Genomic DNA, 21,276 nt, shown 5'->3' on the forward strand with positions numbered 1-21,276 from the left:
AGCTCTTGAATCATGGAGTCCTGATTTATAAATACCACAACTTTTTATATACAATTTTATTTCATGGCGGAAAAATACACGCGCATATACAGGATGAAAAAAATAAGATCAGTAAAACAATCGTGTGGTTTCAACATCCATTTTCCTGTCAATATTAAAGACTAACTACTTGTACATACAGCGTCCATGAGAATATTTACAAAAATAATTTAACAAAGGAACTACACATGCGCAGAAAACATGTAATATAAGTAACGATACAATAAAAAAAATTCTTAAAAAAATGAATTTATATTTACAATGTTATTTTGTACAAGTTTTCTAAATAAGAAAAACATAATATGGCTTTAAGACCTGTGATGGCTTACATTAATTATGGCAATATTTTCTTAATTAGAGTTAGAGTAATATGAAAACTATGGCTAAACTTTGGTTTTCATATATGCAAGATTACATAGGCACGTTGTCTAAAGGTAAACAAGTAGATACTATTGCACATTTTGCTTACGAATTTGCAAAGCAGGCCAATATCACAATATCTGATTCAAATGATAATTAGTTTTAAGTACTGGGATTTTTTTTCTTTATATAAATCTATTTTTGTTAGGCACGAAACAATAACACAAACTTTGAATGTGAAAAATGGGTTTTAAAAAAACTGTTTAGTGCAAAATAGAATTTGGCTTTGGTTAAATTTTTAAACCAGGGCAGTAGTGTGAATTATTATTCGGAAAACATTATGCCTGCTAGCACCTTCGCTAGGCATGATCATAATATTTATTTAAATATTGATTCTGGTGCCAAAACGTCAGTACATATTTCTGCCTGTAAATTATTTATTTTCTACCGAGTTTTTTTGGATTCTAAATGTCAGGGCTTTCGGTAGGTGGCCCTGTCGAGCAAGTTCTGTAAAAGTGAAAGTAGAAACTTGAGAAACTTTTTCCCGTATCCGAATCTGGAAAGCCACAAATCGCGGATGCGGACTGACCAGTTTGCTAAAAAAAGACAGTTTTGTGTTTAAACAACTATACACCAATTTTGGCAAATATAAAAAGGTACCCTAAATATGTTTTACTAAAAATAATTTTTATAGGAAAAATTAAAAAAAAATAACGTACTGTTGTTATTCTAAACATATAATCAGCCACAATATAGTTTGTGAAGAAAGTCTGAAAGTTGACAATCTCTCCTGCTTCAGATTCGTTATCGTATAAACCTTGTGTTGTATTGGGGTTCACTTCACCGCATATATCTTTCACTGTTCTGGTGCACATAATAACTCTAGCTTGGGACTCCATTCTATAAAAAAAACATTGAGTACGCGTGTTTAGTTTTTGAAAAACAGGAATCTATTTGCTTAAATGCATTCTATAAAATATTGTTTAAAATAAGAAATATCTTTTTTAAACTTTTTTTTATAATAATATTTTCAGTAATTTAATACGCACCAATGATTACAAATCAAAACAAAAATTACATCCGGGAATTTTGTAACAAGTTAGATAAATTACACGTGTTATGTTATTTAATCAGCTTTTAAAATTGTTTTTTTTTTTATATATATCCAGAATTTTGTAATTAATAACATAGAACTTACTGGAATTGCATTGTGATTGGCTGGGGTGGAGTATTAGAAGATACAGGAATTTCAAAAGTAAAATTTTGTTCAGGAAACAAACTAAAACAACAAAACGAATATTGTCATTTTTGGAACTGTATTTTTATTTAATTTAAGGTAAAAACGCTTTCTGTTGAATTAAAACTAATGTAACTTTAAAACTTAAAATAGTCTTACCAGATTAGATTTGGGTTTTCAGAGTTTGCATTCTGATACAAAGTAATGTTGGGTTCCATCAACATAATTGAATCTACAACTACTGTGTTACTTTGTACATCAGTTTGTTGAACATCATCGTAGTTGTAGTTGCTGTAGGCCGCTTCATCAGAATCACTTTCAGGATAGTCCTCACTCACGTCTCTCCTATAAAGACAAATCAAGGTATTAGTATGAGTTTTTTTTTAAATAATTTTTTCATGTTTAAAACTATTATTTCTCTAGGTCTTTTGGAAGCAGCCTTGAGATTTAAAGTACACTTTACAAAATGTTCCCACATTAGATGAGGGCTTTCCATTGTCTTAGGTGACTTTTCAGAATTTTAACTTACTTGTTGATATTGTTATGTAATCCTATGCCGCCGTCATCGTTTATTGCCTGAATTGGATCTATTCTTGGCCCTCTACCTACGTGACCACGTGGGTGTTGTTTGCCTGTGATTTGTTTTATAGTTGGTGTAACGAAATAGCATGACAAATATTTTGATCTATTATCTATTGTTCTACAACGATGACGGTTTTTATCTTTCCATTGTTTTCAGCCTGATTAATATTTTATGTTACTTTATTTTGGGCATTTTGTTACCTTAACTTACATAATTTAAGATTTTTTCACGCAGTTTGCAAATTAAATGTGTAGCCTAGGATGTTGTTAAACTTATATTTATATTTTTGTTTGTTTTTTAATTTTTTTAACTGTTTTGTGCGGATATAGATTTTAAAATATATAGCTATTATGCAGAAATTATATGACTATGTGAAATCTTACAGTATTTTTTTGGCTTTAGGCTAAACAACGTATAAGCATAGGTGGGCACAATTCCCCGAAAAAGTAACTTCGTTAAATAGTGATTCGTTACACAATACATTAACTTCGTTAACTTTAATTTGTGAAATTAAATAGAATGTAACTCAAGTTATTGATAACCGTTAACGTTAACATTTAAATTAAACAATCCTTTCGCATCAAATCGCAGTTTAGTTAAACTTTTGAATGAAAGAAAAATATTTTACAAAAAAGTTTTCTAGCGTCATAGCTTGCAATTATCAAAAACTGGCAATAAAAATGTGGCACACAGGGATTGTGACGTCATTTCCGCCCAGCTACGCACCGTTTTTTTACTTACTTACTTCTTCCAGCCTACCCTATCCTCTACCCCCGCCTACCTTTTCTTCTTACCCCACCCAGCTTACCTTTTCCTCTTACCCCTCCCAGCCTACCTTTTCCTCTTACCCCACCCGGACTACCCTTCCTCTTCCCCCCTTTCTACGCCTTGACCCTTTTTCCTACCCTTTCCCACCTTACCTTGACCCTGATTCCTCCATCCCGTAAGAGAAAAGAGTTATCCATCCACAGACGGAGCTCTTTCCACTTGTCCAGCAAAAACAGCTTTTATCTAGAAAAACAAAATGGGGCATAAATTATTATCACAAAAAGTGATAAATAACTTATACCCGTTCCATTTGTTAGATGGGACTGTTTATGAAAACAGGAAAGTTAAAAGATACAAATGATTAGAACGAGCCCGCACATATGATCTCAATATCGGTAAGTGCCATAAAATGTTATACGCATAAAAAAATATTTTGGTTTGTGGTGCCTAATTTAAATTTATTTCACAAAATTATTACGCACCACAAATAGTAAGATATTTATTTATAAGATGTAAGAGCAAATGTGCAATTAACGGTGGGGCCCCCCGCACCAACATTTAATACTAATGTCTTATGACTTTAGTTTTAAGGGGACGTGTCATATTAAATTTGATAATGTGATATGGTAAAAATGCGGTAATTTCTCACATTTATTAACTCAGATTTAAAAAATTGAGATAACGAACTTATATGAACGGAAGCACAATTTAACGAAAGTTAACAGGTCCGATAATAATTTTTAAAGTTAACTTAAAAGTTAAATTATTACGCAAAAGTTGACTTCGTTAATCAACGATTAGCGGGTTAACGGTTTAGTGCCCACCTTTGCGTATAAGATGATAATATCAAATTTGTAAGTTTAGAAATAGCTCTTGAATCATGGAGTCCTGATTTATAAATACCACAACTTTTTATATACAATTTTATTTCATGGCGGAAAAATACACGCGCATATACAGGATGAAAAAAAATAAGATCAGTAAAACAATCGTGTGGTTTCAACATCCATTTCCTGTCAATATTAAAGACTAACTACTTGTACATACAGCGTCCATGAGAATATTTACAAAAATAATTTAACAAAGGAACTACACATGCGCAGAAAACATGTAATATAAGTAACGATACAATAAAAAAAAATTCGTAAAAAAATGAATTTATATTTACAATGTTATTTTGTACAAGTTTTCTAAATAAGAAAAACATAATATGGCTTTAAGACCTGTGATGGCTTACATTAATTATGGCAATATTTTCTTAATTAGAGTTAGAGTAATATGAAAACTATGGCTAAACTTTGGTTTTCATGTATACAAGATTACATAGGCACATTGTCTAAAGGTAAACAAGTAGATACTATTGCACATTTTGCTTACGAATTTGCAAAGCAGGCCAATATCACAATATCTGATTCAAATGATAATTAGTTTTAAGTACTGGGATTTTTTTTCTTTATATAAATCTATTTTTGTTAGGCACGAAACAATAACACAAACTTTGAATGTGAAAAATGGGTTTTAAAAAAACTGTTTAGTGCAAAATAGAATTTGGCTTTGGTTAAATTTTTAAACCAGGGCAGTAGTGTGAATTATTATTCGGAAAACATTATGCCTGCTAGCACCTTCGCTAGGCATGATCATAATATTTATTTAAATATTGATTCTGGTGCCAAAACGTCAGTACATATTTCTGCCTGTAAATTATTTATTTTCTACCGAGTTTTTTTTGGATTCTAAATGTCAGGGCTTTCGGTAGGTGGCCCTGTCGAGCAAGTTCTGTAAAAGTGAAAGTAGAAACTTGAGAAACTTTTTCCCGTATCCGAATCTGGAAAGCCACAAATCGCGGATGCGGACTGACCAGTTTGCTAAAAAAGACAGTTTTGTGTTTAAACAACTATACACCAAATATAAAAAGGTATTCTAACTATGTTTTACTAAAAGTATTTTTTATAGAAAATAAAAATAACGTACCGTTGTTATTCTAAACATATAATCAGCCACAATATAGTTTGTAAAGAAAGTCTGAAAGTTGACAATCTCTCCTGCTTCAGATTCGTTATCGTATAATCCCTGTGTTGTATTGGGATTTACTTCACCGCATATATCTTTCACTGTTCTGGTGCACATTATAACTCTAGCTTGGGACTCCATTCTATAAAAAAAACATTGAGTAAGCGTGTTTAGTTTTTGAAGAACAGGAATCTGTTTGCTTAAATGCATTCTATAAAATATTGTTTAAAATAAGAAATATCTTTTTTAAACTTTTATCTATAATAATATTTTCAGTAATTTAATACGCACCAATGATTACAAATCAAAACAAAATATTACATCCGGGAATTTTGTAACAAGTTAGATAAATTACACGTGTTATGTTATTTAATCAGCTTTTAAAATTGTTTTTTTTGTATCTATCCAGAATTTTATAATTAATAACATAGAACTTACTGGAATTGCATTGTAATGGGCTGGGGTGGAGTATTAGAAGATACAGGAATTTCGAAAGTAAAATTTTGTTCAGGAAACAAACTAAAACAACAAAATGAAGATTGTCATTCTTAAAACTGTATTTTCTTTTAATTTAAGGTAAAAACGCTTTCTGTTGAATTAAAAACTAATGTAACTTTAAAACTTAAAATAGTCTTACCAGAGTAGATTTGGGTTTTCAGAGTTTGCATTCTGATACAAAGTAATGTTGGGTTCCATCAACATAATTGAATCTACAACTACTGTGTTACTTTGTACATCAGTTTGTTGAACATCATCGTAGTTGTAGTTGCTGTAGGCCGCTTCATCAGAATCACTTTCAGGATAGTCCTCACTCACGTCTCTCCTATAAAGACAAATCAAGGTATTAGTATGAGTTTTTTTAAATAAGTTTTTCATGTTTAAAACTATTATTTCTTTAGGTCTTTGGGAAGCAGCCTTGAGATTTAAAGTACACTTTACAAAATGTTCCCACATTAGATGAGGGCTTTCCATTGTCTAAGGTGACTTTTCAGAATTTTAACTTACTTGTTGATATTGTTATGTACTCCTATGCCGCCGTCGTCGTTTATTGCCTGTATAGGACCTATTCTTGGTCCTCTACCTACGTGACCATGTGGGTGTTGTTTGCCTGTGATTTGTTTTATAGTTGATGTATGAATGTCAGATTTTTTATGGCCGTTTGTTATTCGAGGATGCTTAGGTATTCGGGTAATAGGACGCCTTCCTTTGCTATCTATAGTTTGAGATAAAAGGTTAGTAAAATGGTTGTAGTTTATTAATTTTTACTATTATAATTATTTAAATAGAATATTGTTATTTTACCTCTAGGCTCTTTCTTTAGGATTGGTGGATCTGGGAAATGATATTTAAACGGAAAGTTCGGAAAAACCATGTAATCTGGGCAGTTCATTGACAACTCTGCCCCAGCCGGTTTATCAGAGCAACAAAAAACCTAAAAATTTAAGAAAAGGGTTAGTTTTTATACCTCAAGTAAATAAATTTAAATCTCTCGCATTTAAAACTACCACTTACAGCAGTCGGAGTGCAGTTGATATCATCGATAGGGCAGTAGTCCATAATTGTGGCTATAAATAAAATGTAATGTTTGGTTCACAGAAGAGATACAAGTATTTGTGTGTGTTTTGTGATTTAATTTATATACCCAGGCATACTAAAATAGATTGTGAGTAATGAAACAAATATAACAGCAATAGTAATGTGTTCTTACGATGTTTTGGGGGCATGATGATCGGTAGAGTTGTCGATGAAACGCGAGAGGACGATGTTGGTTGAATTTCGTTGTCACTTGAGTTAACTGCTTGTTTTATCGTTGTGTTAAATCCTTGATCAACTGTGTCCGCTCTACAATGGTAAATAATGTTTAAAACTTGACTATTTATATTCGAATAGTTTTATTTTATAAGAATATGACTAAAATACCTATGACTAAAGAACTACCACCACCGTTCAAATTTTCGCTTACATTCGTCAACTAATAAGCAAGCATGCAAACCGTGCTAAATTTATATTTGTGGTTCTGTCAAGCGCCATGCTTACAAACTTTACCGTGTAATAAAAAATTAAATATAAGTGGGGTTAGGAACTAGGTTAGTCTTACCGTCCGTTCTCTGGGTCGTGATGACCGTCAAGTTCTAGTATGTATAGAGTCGCCATTGCTATGACACTACAAATTGCCATTTAACATGCCAAGGATATCGTCAAGCATTGCAAGAAGAACGTGCGTAAAAATAAAGTAAACATGCATTGTTAATATTGCTACAACTACTATTAAAACATGCGTTTTTGTGCCCCGCGTTCCATGCCATAATTTACCCTTTTAAAAGAGTCCCGCCAACTGGACAGTTTTGGCATTCAGTGGAATCTTTTTTGTTTGACATGGATACAATATACAACGTGGACATTGCCACAACACTAAATTTTACAACAAAAGTATTTATAGACAGTTTACGTAAGAAAATACAAAGTTTCAATGGAATTATACGTAAGAATTTCAGAACACAAAGTTTCACTACATACCTAAACGCCATTATAATAACAAGAGCTATAACCATTGCTTGTACAAATCTATGGCTCATACATCCAGGTACCCTCTCAGGTGTTGGGTTGCTCTAAATTATTAATAAAAACAAAATTAATAAACAATTATTAGAACAAAATTACTTGATTTGTCGTTGTTGTTGTAATATACATTTGTGTACCTTGTTTCTTGAGTTTCTCGAATTTCTGTTTTTGTTGTTTGAGTTTGATGATTGGCGAGTGCTTCCCTGTCTACTTACACTCGCTGAGCTGGTTGTGTAACCACTGCAATAGAAAAGTTAATCATTTAATCCCGTGTCACCAAACAAACAATAAAATATTATATTCGAATGAGTCACTTATCTTTGAAATTTTCCAAATCAAACTTAATCAACAAAAATACTATTTTTATTAAAAATCATGTCTCAATACTAGAATTATAATCCCAAAGGTATCTTTGAATTTTCCTTTACCTTACTGTTGATCTGAAACTGTCATATTTTCTTAATTTTGTCAACTTTTTGTTCCACCTTTCAAGCTCGTCAATTCTTTCTTCAAAGTTCCCGGTTAACTTGCAAAGCTCTTTCACAGCTCCAACATTCTCCATATAAAGACGATCCTTTGAAGAAAAGTTTAAAAGCATAACTACAGTGTAAATATGACAAAAATTAGTAAGGTTTCTAGCTGATAAATTTTTATTGTTACTCTGTTAAGTCCTATGGTTAGACATACCTTATCGACCACCAAAAACTTGTTGATAGTTTCCCCGTTTGGAAGCTTCACGTCTCCAGTTTCCTTTACTGCATCTGGCAAAACCTGAGCAAACTCTTGTGCAATTACTCCAGTTTCTTCCCTGTTGCTGTCAATGCCAGCAAACATGGCATACTCAGGTCTGTAGCGATATGTACAAATTCGAATGTTAGAGACGTTTCGCAACTGCTCGCTTGTGTCAACCTTGAAAAAACAAGACAGTGAAAGTTAGATTTTACCGATATATAATGATAAAGTACTAACTAATATATACGAAAAAAGATTAAAAAAATCAACAAATAAACTTCAAATTTATAATATTTTTTTTTATAAATTAATGTCATATATTTCCATATTTCCTACTTCTTGGATATCTTCTTTTGCTCTCTTGTCCGAGGGTTGAACAACGTGACCCGTGACCTTGATATTTCCGTGAACGACTAAAGCTTCATCGGGTCGATCATAATTCACACCGACACACCCCTTATAATATACAAAGCAAAATTTAATCTCACGAAATAGCATCTCTATCTGATGATACTCTATATGGCGTTTACGGGAAAGTTCAAACGACACGTACTCTATAATTATGAAATGTTATATAGTCTGTGGTTATACAGCATATACTCACATGATGGAAAATGGCCTCACTGCTTTGACCTTTCTGCCATTGAATGTCATCCTGATCAAATTGTCCTGGGTTCGACGCTCTCACGATTATTTTCTCAGTACTCGAAGCTGATATAACATAGCTCTTTGCACCGCATTGTGCATGAAGCGCGACAATGCACATAAAATACCTGAAAAACGAACATGCAATAAAACAATATTTACTGCTACATGTACAATGCATTTCTTGTTAATATGTAACTCGAAATTTGTTATTGAGGATCATATAAAACCAAAGTGGGGGTAGGGCAATATTGGTATTTAATTTATTAATTTTAAACAATAGGCAGAAAATATTTAAATACCGTTGATCGGGATTCGGTCTCCCCTTCTTTCTCATATTATTAGTGGTTGTTTCACTAAAGTGAAGTCGGCCAATTGTTACCTTTGTGACTTGATCTCCCGGCAAATCCACTCTGTAAAAGTAACAAGTTAATTAAAGGGTAAAAGACGAAATACAACTTTTGTCATGTGATCATTACTATACATAGTTGTGCTACAAGCGCAAAGTACCAATTTAAATTACACATTCCGAAGGAAATGCTTTATATGAATTTTAGATGTTAGGCAGTATTTATATTTTCATCGCTTGGTGGTGTAAACTTACTTGACCGGATGAAAGGCTTTTTTGCTTCTGTCGGATTGTGATTGCTCAATGGCGATGGTTTGATTCTGACTTTCATACTGTAAAATAACGCAATGTTTAGTGTTAGTGTATTAAACGCCCTGGGCATTGAAATATTAATTAAGCGTGATGATGATCTCTGATTGTGGGATTAGGAAACGCTGACGAGGCTTGATAACGAGCTTGGTAAAATCCCAAAACTTAAGCACAAAATCATATGTTACATTATATTGAATTCGCGTCCGTATTTTGGTAAACAAACAGAAATTCTACTTTAACTGTAGAGGCATTCTCTATATTTGGTGTACAGCGTTTGGATAACGAGATTTGAGGTGAAACTATACGCCCAACACTAGATCGTATCTGAGCACGACTTCAATTATCAGAATCAATTTCAAAGAAAGGACAATTTTTAAAAGGAATTGTTTTGGCGACTTAATATTATACAACATCTGCGATTATACAATGTTAAAAAATATGTGGTCCTACACTTATTATTGCAATAATATACCAAACATTTAGAATTTGTTTGAAGGTTTTTACAGATAACAACGTTTGCTTACTGCAAATGCTCTTTGTACAATGTTTGTATTTAAACAAAACACCGAAATGCAAGCATGCATTGTTTACACGTTGTTTAAACAACAATTTCCAATAACCCATCAAGATTAATCACTAGTAGTAACTTTAACGAAATTAATATTTAGCAAAATTTTAAAATGTTTTAATGGCCGAATTGTTGTTAGTTTTTGAATTTGCGAACTTTAGCCCCAAATGCATTTTATTTTCATGTTTACCTTTACTCCATACAAGTTAATGTAAAATGCTTCTATTGGTTTTAGCCCATCCTCCGTTTTTACGTAGTAAGGGTGACCAACGACTCCAATATGGACTGTCACCTACAATCAACAAAACACTGTTGTTATGTTTGTCATCACACAATAAATGCGTCTCTTTAATTTATTGACTTTAAAATTTTGACATGTCAGCCTTGTAAAAGTACTGTTGATTGTTTTTAAATTACAGCGTAATACCTGAAAATGATTTTTCTTTTGGCAAACAAAAGTGTCATCTGCTGCAGCAAAGTTAAATCCTTTATCAGCATCAACTCTGTAAGATACAGTTTGCCTACAAACAAGACAAAGTTTTAGCAAATTATAGCAAAATCAAATAAATATTTGGCGACAGATAAGTGCTCAATTCTTGAAAAAAGTAACAAGTATTTTTTATAATTTTACTTACAATTCCTTCCCAGTAGAGTCGTACACTTGACACCACGTGTCCCTAATAAAGGAAGACCATTTAATGACTTGATAGGCACTGCTGCTATCGTTATAATGAGTTGTTTGCGGCAAGGGGTTGGCAACTGGAACTGGGTGTTCGATCGGAATCACATTTGCTTGTTCGAGTACTTCGTTTAACGCTTGGTTACCAAGGGCATTCGCGGGTAATCTGTTGGCGAGGGAAACATTATTGGACTCTGTCATCTCGTACGCATCGTTAAAATAGCCTCTGCCGTCATTCTTTCCCAATTGAAGTGTTCCTGTAACAAATACACATGTTTAAGGGTATTTTAGGATATGACTTAACTTAAATATGTTGAGTAAAAACGCAATACTTGTTGGATTTTAAAGTGTACTAAACAAAACACTGCAAAAATACTTAATTTTTAGCATTTAATATTCTATTCGAAATGTCAAAGTTGGGTGTTAACTAATACCTGGTTCTTTTTTGATAGCTTGATGTATCATGTGTCGGTACTGCTGGGAAAGAAGACTTGCGTTCAGTTGCTCCGGAGGACCGTTTCCGGAAGACGTGGAGGAAGAATCCGTGTGCTTTCTCTTTTTGGTTGGAATTCTAGAAAAAATGGCATAAATTTGAACTCAAAACGAAAGGTTTATTATATTTTAAAGTGTTATAAGAAGGGCAAGTTTAATATAGGATATTGCAATAGCTTGCAGACGTTGGTATAGTTAATATTTAACTTTTAAAGATAAAAATATCTTTTATATCCAACAAAAATGTAAAATTGCACAATTTAAAATCTAATAAACAGTTAACATGACAATATAAATAAATTTATTACCCGCAGTAGCCCGAACTTCCACTATGTACAGATCCGTCTGAGCTCGATCCAGGACTAAGGCTACTTATGCTCTGTAGGCCAGCATCCATTCCGCTATATGCACTATCTAGGTTTACATCTGCGTAAACCAGCTGGCTGCCATTGTGTACGCCATCGTAGTCGTTTGCACCTGCCAATATACATTCCTTGTTTAGTAAGAAATGCTGTTTTGTTGCATTTTAGAAATATTATAAATTGAATTACATATGACAGTTTAATTTGTTCTGCTGTGCTTGTATGGGAAATTTTGGCTCATTAAGATTGATTTGATTTAGTCTTCTATTTTGTCATAATGGAAGGATAATGTTTAACATGACATTGATGTTTACTAAGACAATAGACTATTCACGTTAAAATCTGATAACAAACTAAAATTTTTTGCAACAAAAGACTTGGTGATCAGATAAACCTTTTGTTGAAACATAATTGCCTAATAACGTAAAGTGTTCGAAATTTCCATCGCGGAGTTAAGAGTGTCATGTTTATTTTAAGCCTGACAACATAATTTATCATCAGACCCAAAAAATTCTAATTAAAGATTACATGTACAGAAATCTCAGAAATAGAAAGTTTTGTAGATAGCTGCTGTGCTGATGACAAAACAAAAATTAAAAAAAAAAATATTTTTGAGTAAGATATTATTTTTATGTGGAGTACCGTTTTAAAGTTATTTGAAAATAAAAATAAATAATAAAAAGTGTTTACCGTAATCCATCATGGCGTTGTTACCATGACGATGCATTCTAATATTTGAACTGTCCATCATTCGACTGTCGAACCGATGCGTTGGTGAATGTTGAAAACTTTTGTTGCTACCAGTTGGTGAGGTTATGGAAGCTGGTTGACTTCTGTATTGCTGGTCGTCTCTAGCTGGTGAATGGTTTTGTTGTAACTGGTTTTTGTGGTGGTAGTTCTGGTGTGGTAAAACGAATCTACTTTGTTGACCTTGAAATAACAAAATTACAGCTGTAAGACTAGAAATGTTAAAATTTAGACTGTAAACATTTGAATCATACTTATTCGACAAACTAGTGATGTACTAATACAGTTTTAATGCCCTTATGAGTTTGTTTAAATAAGTGTTTGAGAGTTACCTTTACTTATACAGAATATATCCAAGTTTAGCTAATTAGTGTTCAACATTTAATGTATGAGCATACCTTTATTATCTTGAGGTGGAGAATAAGGTTCTGAACCGGAATCGGGCGGAGATTCTGGCAGACAACTAAAAAACAAAAGTATCGTTAAAAATATGCCAATAAAAATTAATATGATAAACAACATTTTTAGTCGTTAGCAAAACGTGATTGCAATAACAATGCTACAATTAAGTCGGATACTAATTCTCCTGTCATAACACAAATCCTGATAAATCGAAAGTATGTAAAGGAAACGAGCTAAACCTTAGAGAGAAATGTTGTTCGCTTTTGTGCTGAATTCCTTGGGGTAACTTTCGCAATTGGGCCGATGTTAAATTGCGTCGGAAATCGGACGTGTTTGGCTGAAACACGACTGTGAATAAATAAAACCTGGGTTAGTTTGTTAGTCCACAAGTTGTTGTATTCCCTATAGTCGTACATGCTGTTTCCGTTTTTAGTTATAATAAAGCTCCCAAAAACTTACAAAAGCTTCTAAACTTTAAAGTAGGATTTGTTACATCAAGTTTTAAAAATTTAAACAAAGTCCCTTTTAATTTTTGGGTAAACTTACCGTTTACAGTGCCGTGTTGTCTGTACTGTTGTTGGTTTGTGAAACTTGTCTGTCGGTTCGTCGTTCTAATGTTGTTGTTTGTTGGAATTTTTTGCTGCTGTGGTTGTTGTTGCGGTTGTTGTTGTTGTTGCTGTTGTTGTGGCTCTTGTTGTTGTTGATCGCCGTGTAGTTGATATATTTCGGCACAATGCAGGGAAGGTACCTCCAGGGGTGATGGTTGAATGTTGGTAATATCACCCCTACAAGAAACAAACAAATTTCTATTCTGGGTCTAAAACTATATACTTTACCAAACTATTTACTTATTAATGCCATTAAGGTTTTAAAGGTATGGTGTATAAATTGAGGGACACTTACAAGTCGTTTTCTTTGGTTATAAAGTCAGCAAAGTCTCCAATTTCGTTTTCAAATGGAAGGCCCTCGTCTCCATCTAAAAATAAAAACAAATCCAAATTTACAAAGGTTCGATTAGTCACGTGGTTTCACGATATGAACCCAAGAAAAGTCATGTTGTTTTGAATTAAAATTAAATATTGCGCCATCCAAATTGCGAATCATGTCACTTTAACCTAATCTGATGAGGAATCAAGGTGAAATGAATTATCTTTTACTTCGTATAAGACCTTTTTAATAGGCAAGACAATTAGATTTATTGGCCAATATTTGCACAACTCTGATTAAGTGCTGATTAATTGGCATTTTGCTTCACGTAACGACACTCTTTCAACACCAGGAGTTTATAATAAAATTGGCCACAACTACTTAAATATGAAGTGAAGTATTGATAGTTCACAAGGACAGAAGCAAGCTTATAGAGGTGGGCGCGTGTAATGGCAAACATAATTATGAAGTGATTTAATCGTTGGTAAACTGATAAGAAGTAATATTCTAAAACCTGTGCACACTTCATTGTTTTAACATTACACAACTGATTGACAGTTGCTTGTTATTCTAACAGAATATAAAAACCCCAGTTTTAAAATTTTTGAAGCGTTTTGGACATTGGAATTTGAACTAAAATTTTTGACATAACATATTTTTTCAAAAATATTTACTAGTTTTATTTTAATTTATATTTCTTAAAAATTACTAAATTTTATACGGTTTTTATTTTTTTGCTGGCTTGTAATTGTTTTATTTATATAAAACTTTCAAATATTTTTAACTTCATTTAAATTTTTATAATTAATGATTCTTTATATATTTTTTTATGTAAAAAATTAAAAATAATAACTATCGTTACCTAATGAAATTTCTGAATTAAATAAATCGTTTTCTATAATGGATTTGTAACCCTCAGATTCTTCAATAGAGATTTCCATAACACGCCAAAAAAAACTAAAGTTTCAAGACTTAACAGTCCTAGAACTAACAACCAAAAAAAATTCTAAATTCTAAATTCTTTTCAAAATGACTAAGTCTTAGAAATTAAAACCTAATCGCGAGAAAAAAACTTTCGCTTTTGATTGCCTTGCAATTATTATAAATATCATGATTAAAAATATTTTTCTTTTTTTCGAAAAAAAATCTAATTTTATTTCGGCGCGCGTAATTCTGATCCTCTCTCAAATCTGTCCGGCTAATATCTTTGTCGAAACACGAAGTCTGCGAGCTGGCCTGCTTTTTATCTCTGTAACAATATTCCGAAGTTTTACGCGAATATGCGGTATGGTGATGCGCTTGCCCCGACTTGCCTGCATAAAACGCATCTGCATTTAATTTTTAAAGTTCTTTACGTTGCATATGACAAACAAGACAAAGGTCGCTTCGACTTGGAAAATGCGAACAATTTTGTTTTCACAGTGATTTTAGGAAAAATGTGACCGTGTATGTATGTTTGACCACTAAGCCTTTAATTGCAATCTAAACAAATCAAAAATTATCTAATGTGGTTTTGAAAAATTTATTTTTAAAAAATGTAAAACATTTTTTAAATTTTTTTTTAGCGTTTTATGGACTTTTTAAAAATACAAGTACAATACATTAAAACAATTATAAATAAACCTTCAAGGTAAATTTAACGGTTTTATGTAACATGCTTAAATAAATCATCAATCTATATAATGTGTGTTGACTTGATTTGTCAAGTCGTAAAGAATAAAATTTACTGTGTTTTGATTTTTTAGCCAGTTTTTTCTTGATCAAAACCTGTTAATACCTTGCCAGGTGTAAGCACGTGTTTTTTTGCGTGAAGTGGTAATGTTAGTCGATTAGTAGATCAACAAAACGCTGAGATTATGCATTATAATCGGCTGTTAGCACCTCTTAGTCAAACACGCTATATTTGACAGCGATAAGGGTTAAAAGATAGGAGAATTTGGGCCTAATGACAAGCTGAATTTCGGTTTGAAAAGGTAGCAAGGTCACGCAAAAACAAGTATAAAAAAAGCAGATTTTCGTGGAAATGCATTAAAAAATTCTCCCTAATAAACTGCCACATTAGGATTAATGACGACGCGCAATTAAGTTGTTCGGGTCCAGACTGGCCCTTCATTTAAACTGCATCGAGGGGTGCCTTGTTAATAGACTTGTTTGCATGAACGGCATTCGGCAGGTTTGTTTTACTGCTTGCTGAACCGATCGTTTGGCAAATTTAATTGCCGTTTACGAAGATCATCTTCGTTTAATGCTAAATCTATATTGACAACTCGTTGTGGCAAACATAAATGGTTAACATACCGAGCCTTTCCCTAAAAATGTCGCCTACGCAGTTATGTTTCGCTGTAAGGTATAATGATTGGTAAATACAACGAGTGACCTGCTTTATATGCTTTGCATTTTAACGATTCAGATAAGTTAATTTACATTGCTGTAAAAACACGTGCCCTTGCCAAACAATTTTCAGTCGACATCGAGTAAATAACAAAAAAAACAAAAGACCCGACATTTAAAAACCACGTGCACTAATGTTTAAATAATAAAGTTTTATAACAGTTATTGTATAACAAATTAATGCATGCTACCAACGCAAATACAAATAAGCATCAAAGCTAATGGATCTACTAAATGTTTATAGACTTATTATACCGGCATTCGTTAAGCTAAAAATAAAAAAGAATTCAAATCCGAAAAATAAGTAATTTTCGATGTTGTTTTCGAAATTTTAATTTGTAAAACTTCAATTTTTTTTTAAAAGTTAAATTTTCTTTTTTGTATATACTGCTAAAAATTGATTAAAACTTACCGATTATATTAAATCCAGTATCATTTACTCGATACCTTTTGGTAAAATCCATATTAAATTTCTTTATAAGAAAGTAACTTTAGGATGAATAAATATTATTGCATCTAAATTTACTCTAAACAATTACCCTATACGCTTTGTGCTCAGTTTAACTAACATTTTGTGCCGTGTTGACGATAAAGAAAAACTGACAAAATATCTCGTCAGGCGCCCGGGGCAAAATTTTCGAGATTTTTAATCCTCAGCCTAACTTTAAGTTCGCCGTCTATTTATTTCTAATGGAAAATTTTAATTAAAAGCCCTGATCGAGTTATCGACAACTTTTCTAAGTAAATGGGCGTAGTTTTGCTTAGTCTTTCTAGGTGACATTTTGGGTTGAATAAATTACCAACGTTTTTATTATTCACCATAATAACATTTATGCAAAGTAAAAAAATGTATTTCTTTTTTTTAATTTTTTTTTAAATTCAACAAATCGAATTTCAATTATCGTAACAACATAACTAAACAAATCCAATTGTATGGTAACACACAAACGCATAACAATCTAGTTAAAAATCGTGTTAACAAACTTAACCTTCTCTAAAAGATTTCCAACATTTAAAAATAATAACATGCCAATTTATTCGAACTTGATTTTAAAATACGGTTTTTAATAAAGTAAATATCACAACAACGCAACCTTTTTATTTCTTAAAACAGTTTCTGTAAACCTTAAAAAAATTAATTATTTTTTATTTTAACTGGGTTAAAGGTGACGCGGGGTTTGTTATGACACGGTTTTTAAAGCACAAAGTAAGAATTAATTATAAAGTCAAATTGTTTTGGTTTCAACTTTTTATAATTTGTTTGATCAGACTTTAAAAACTGGCATTTACCCTTTTGTAATAAATTTTATTTATTTTGTGAATTTCCGTTACATGGAACACATTTGATTATTAAACCAACTGGCTTAAAAAACTTGACTAAAAAGGTTTTAATATTTATCTTGTTAAAGTTTTTTTTTGTAAAATAAGAGGGCTTTTTTGCCGATTTTTAATTGTGATTTTCAAAATTGAAAAAAATGTTTTTCAAATAAGGGATAATAATTTTTCGAGTTTTAATTTGTGGTTTTATGTGGGCCGTATTATTTTTAAAATTTATAAAAAAACAATCAATTTTCTCTTTCAATTAAAATAAACCAAAAACAGCCACACTACCTATTTTTATACGAACAATATTTTCATTTACGTAAGTTTGCCAATACCTCGTTCTATTTATTGCGTTCGCTTTATTTTTAAATTTTCTCCCACGGTTCTGACGTCACAAAAAACACCTCGGTGTTATATTAGGATCTTATATGCAACCTCGGGGCATTTTTAATGACGAAATTAGTTTATTATTTGAATAAATAATGCAATGCAAGTATAATGTTTATATATATATACATATTTATATATAATTTTTATAATATTTAAACAATTGTTACAGCTTTTATTTTATTCTGTTTGCCCAGTACCGTAAACATTATTTGATTCGTCAGAGTAACTTGAAGTTTTAAAAACAAAAAACTTGAAATAGTTAAAAGAATAGTTTAATAATTAGCAATAACAAAAAATATTTTTTTTAAATAACTTTTTTATCATTTTGTTACTTCAATATTTTAGTTAGAAAGTTATAATGTTTTTTAAGACTAGAATTATAGTAATACCATTTTCAAAAAAAACGTATAGTTATGTTCAGTTCAAGTAAAAATGGTTTAAAATCAATACACTAGTTAGTCAATCTACAACCCAAAACATTATTAAATCCATCCAAACATAGAAATAAAAAATCAGATTTTTTTTAACGAAATATTTTACAAACTAACCGTTAGAAAAAATCGGTTCTTCCTTCATAAAGTTTTCCAAATTTTCGGCATGAAGTGATGAAAACATGTTCAGATCTTTTTTGGTGTTTAAATATTTTGCCATACTAACTCTAACGCACTGCTGGCAGCTTATAATCCATGTATATCAAATAAACTGTTTATAAACTCTGTAATTTTACTTTAGCAATATAAAATCTACGTTTAAAATAGAAGACATGATTATAAATATCCATAATAATATCCTTCCGATGCTTTTAAAATATTACTTTTAGTTTTTTTTTATAGTTATTAACATGGGATCATATTTCAAAAAGTGATTTTAATTTTCCTGTGTCGAAATCCTGTTATGACGTCAAGAATTTTCTTCTGAGCAATATCTGCTACATCACTATTCCTTTGTTAAATTCCTAAGACTAATTAAAAATATGAATTCGCTACAGGAAATATTCGTAATTCGCTGTTCTGACTTTTTTCGATTCTCTGCTCAAGTTTCAACGATTTCCGGAATAAATTCTTGTTTCAAATTTGTGCGTGCAAATAAGCGATATCACATACAGCTCGACGTTTTGTTTTTTAAAGCGCGTTTTCGCAGACCCAAAATTCTAAAACAGTCAAACCTATAAGTTTCCACAAAAAATCACAAACTAATTTTCAAGATTTTGAGTAACAGTTACTTTAAAACTATGAATCAACTTAATAAATGTTCTAGGATACAACATAAGAAAATATTTCAAAATTCGAGTAGAGCTAGTTAAGTTTTCGGTTCACATCGCCACCGGTAACGCTATAGCCTCCGGGAGCAGAATGGACCTTGTGACGTAGTAAGTTATAACCCAAACAGCTACAAATATATCACTTTCAAGCTGTCGTGAGCCAAAGGATAAACAAATACTTAGAAGTGTCAAAATACGCTAACTTTATAAATTTATTATATTCAAATAAAGTAAATCTACATAGATATCTAACACAAAAATTAATATTTTTATGAACAAATAATTTTTTTTAACTTTTTTAATATTTCTGATTCTTTAATTTCTACCACGCCCTGTCACTAATTAGGGTTTATTAACTTTACAATATATACTAAGGAATATTTACCTTAATTATTCACTAAAACTGGCGATAATTTTACTAGAAAATTGTTACATAAATTCCACTTCCTATCCCTAATAATATCACTTAAAAGGTTAAAAATTGTTATCAAAAACCTCAAAAAAATGAGTCACCCATAACTAATCGTACAACATTTTAACAAACTCACAAAGTTTCAATTTTAAACAAGGTATTTGAATAGGGATGCAATAATAGAACAATTAAACAGGTATGATGTTAATCGTTGATGTGGGTGTTTGTGAGTACGACTGTTAAACCAGGGACTGGTACTTCAGGCTCCAAACCAATAAAACATTCACACACAAAAAGTCACATGATGAAGGTACCCGGTAGCGCTTATTATTATTTGTTTGTTTGTTTGTAATATGCATTGTTAAGTTAACAATAACAGGTTTTATGTCACGTAGCTTATAAAAATTGTTTTTACCGGCACATTTTTTTGCTTTTTACTGTAACTAAAACTTGAAAAAAGGTATCTTAATAAATTATTCTAATTTAAATTTTATGTATTCGAATTTAAGTTGTGTATAGCTTAAATATATAGTCATATTTTTGATATCATGGATTATATTTTAAGTCAAAAATTAGCCTGAAGCCTGACAAAACAAGTCGCAGGTTCACATTCCGTGTTGAAATAATAAACAATACTTTAAGCTCTAAAATAAACATTAAATCAAGTAATGCTGATAAGTCGTCAATAGTCACACATTAACGACATGATGCAGTGAAAAATAGTTAACCAATGCACTGTCAACAACCCACATTTGTAAAAGTCAATAACCTATATGCCACTGAAGGTCTTTAAATATAATTTTAAATGTATTTGTTTGGTTTTGGATTCGGCGTAACGGAGTTTATGAGATTCGTTAGTGTTGTAAAACTATTGCAAATACATTTTAACAATACGTTGATTGTATTATTAATGTTTAACCTAAACCCAATCCGAAACTATTTAGTTAATTCGATTTAATTCGCCTCTACTATCATGCACTTTTGCCCCATCTCGCGGTCAAGTAATTCAGTAAACACTTGAATTTAAAAATAATTGTAAACATAAAGATAATTGGACTAAACAAGGTTTAGCTCACATTGCACAAAAATTAGTTTTTACTGTTTTTTTATTTAATTTGTTTTTAATTTAATTTATAAAATTTCTGATAGAATACACGCCCCTTTTTAATCGCGATCTTATTGGTAGTTATCAATCTCTCTCCATTCACGTCACGTGATGAAATTTTCGTGACCACATAACTACCATGAAATATCAGGAAAACCCACAACGCCATAACATAATTATCTTGGCTTAAATTCGCACAAGAAACTAGTTTAAATAACAATACAAAATGGAAATCAATTGAACAAAGGGTTGTTATGAATGAAAATGGTAAACTATTAAATAATTTAGGGTAAATTGTTACCCTAATTGTCTTAATTACAACCTAATAATTACATAGAAAGAAATTTTCACTTTAATAGGCACTAAGTAGATAAATTAGTTTACTACAGTGATGATGAAATGTGCCGAAAATAGAAAATGTAATATACCACCTTCATAAAAAAAATTTTAATTTTTTTTTAAGTTTAAAAAAATTTCAGATTTTAAATTTTTACCTACTATTAAACCTTTATTTATTTTTGTTACTTGATATATATTATTAAGTAAGTAAAACTGGTTGAACAGTTGGTTATACGTCATCTTATATTTACAAATTTATGTTTTTACTTTTGTATATATAT

The 21,276-nt window shown here is 31.3% G+C and overlaps 1 protein-coding gene across 1 annotated transcript; it reads right to left on the reverse strand.

Moving 5' to 3' along the window:
* Positions 1-47: 47 nt before the first annotated feature.
* On the reverse strand, positions 48-18,615 carry LOC145764186 (uncharacterized). Its single transcript, XM_082575788.1, has 34 exons — positions 18,427-18,615; positions 13,751-13,823; positions 13,394-13,632; positions 13,087-13,195; positions 12,844-12,908; positions 12,389-12,628; positions 11,661-11,813; positions 11,279-11,440; positions 10,801-11,101; positions 10,593-10,686; positions 10,356-10,457; positions 9,541-9,617; positions 9,239-9,349; positions 8,896-9,064; positions 8,628-8,747; positions 8,247-8,468; positions 7,988-8,133; positions 7,697-7,799; positions 7,515-7,606; positions 7,311-7,409; positions 6,706-6,839; positions 6,510-6,562; positions 6,300-6,429; positions 6,003-6,210; positions 5,635-5,820; positions 5,436-5,516; positions 4,959-5,139; positions 4,704-4,881; positions 3,140-3,230; positions 2,166-2,336; positions 1,796-1,981; positions 1,598-1,678; positions 1,119-1,299; positions 48-995 (listed from the first exon to the last, which is right to left on the reverse strand). Exons 1-34 carry the CDS (start codon positions 18,527-18,529, stop codon positions 864-866), a joined length of 4,773 nt encoding a protein of 1,590 aa, XP_082431914.1. The 5' UTR covers positions 18,530-18,615; the 3' UTR covers positions 48-863.
* Between the last annotated feature and the right edge of the window lie 2,661 nt (positions 18,616-21,276).

Source organism: Corella eumyota, chromosome 1, assembly GCF_963082875.1.
Source record: "Corella eumyota chromosome 1, kaCorEumy4.1, whole genome shotgun sequence".
In the NCBI taxonomy this organism is placed as follows: domain Eukaryota; kingdom Metazoa; phylum Chordata; class Ascidiacea; order Phlebobranchia; family Corellidae; genus Corella; species Corella eumyota.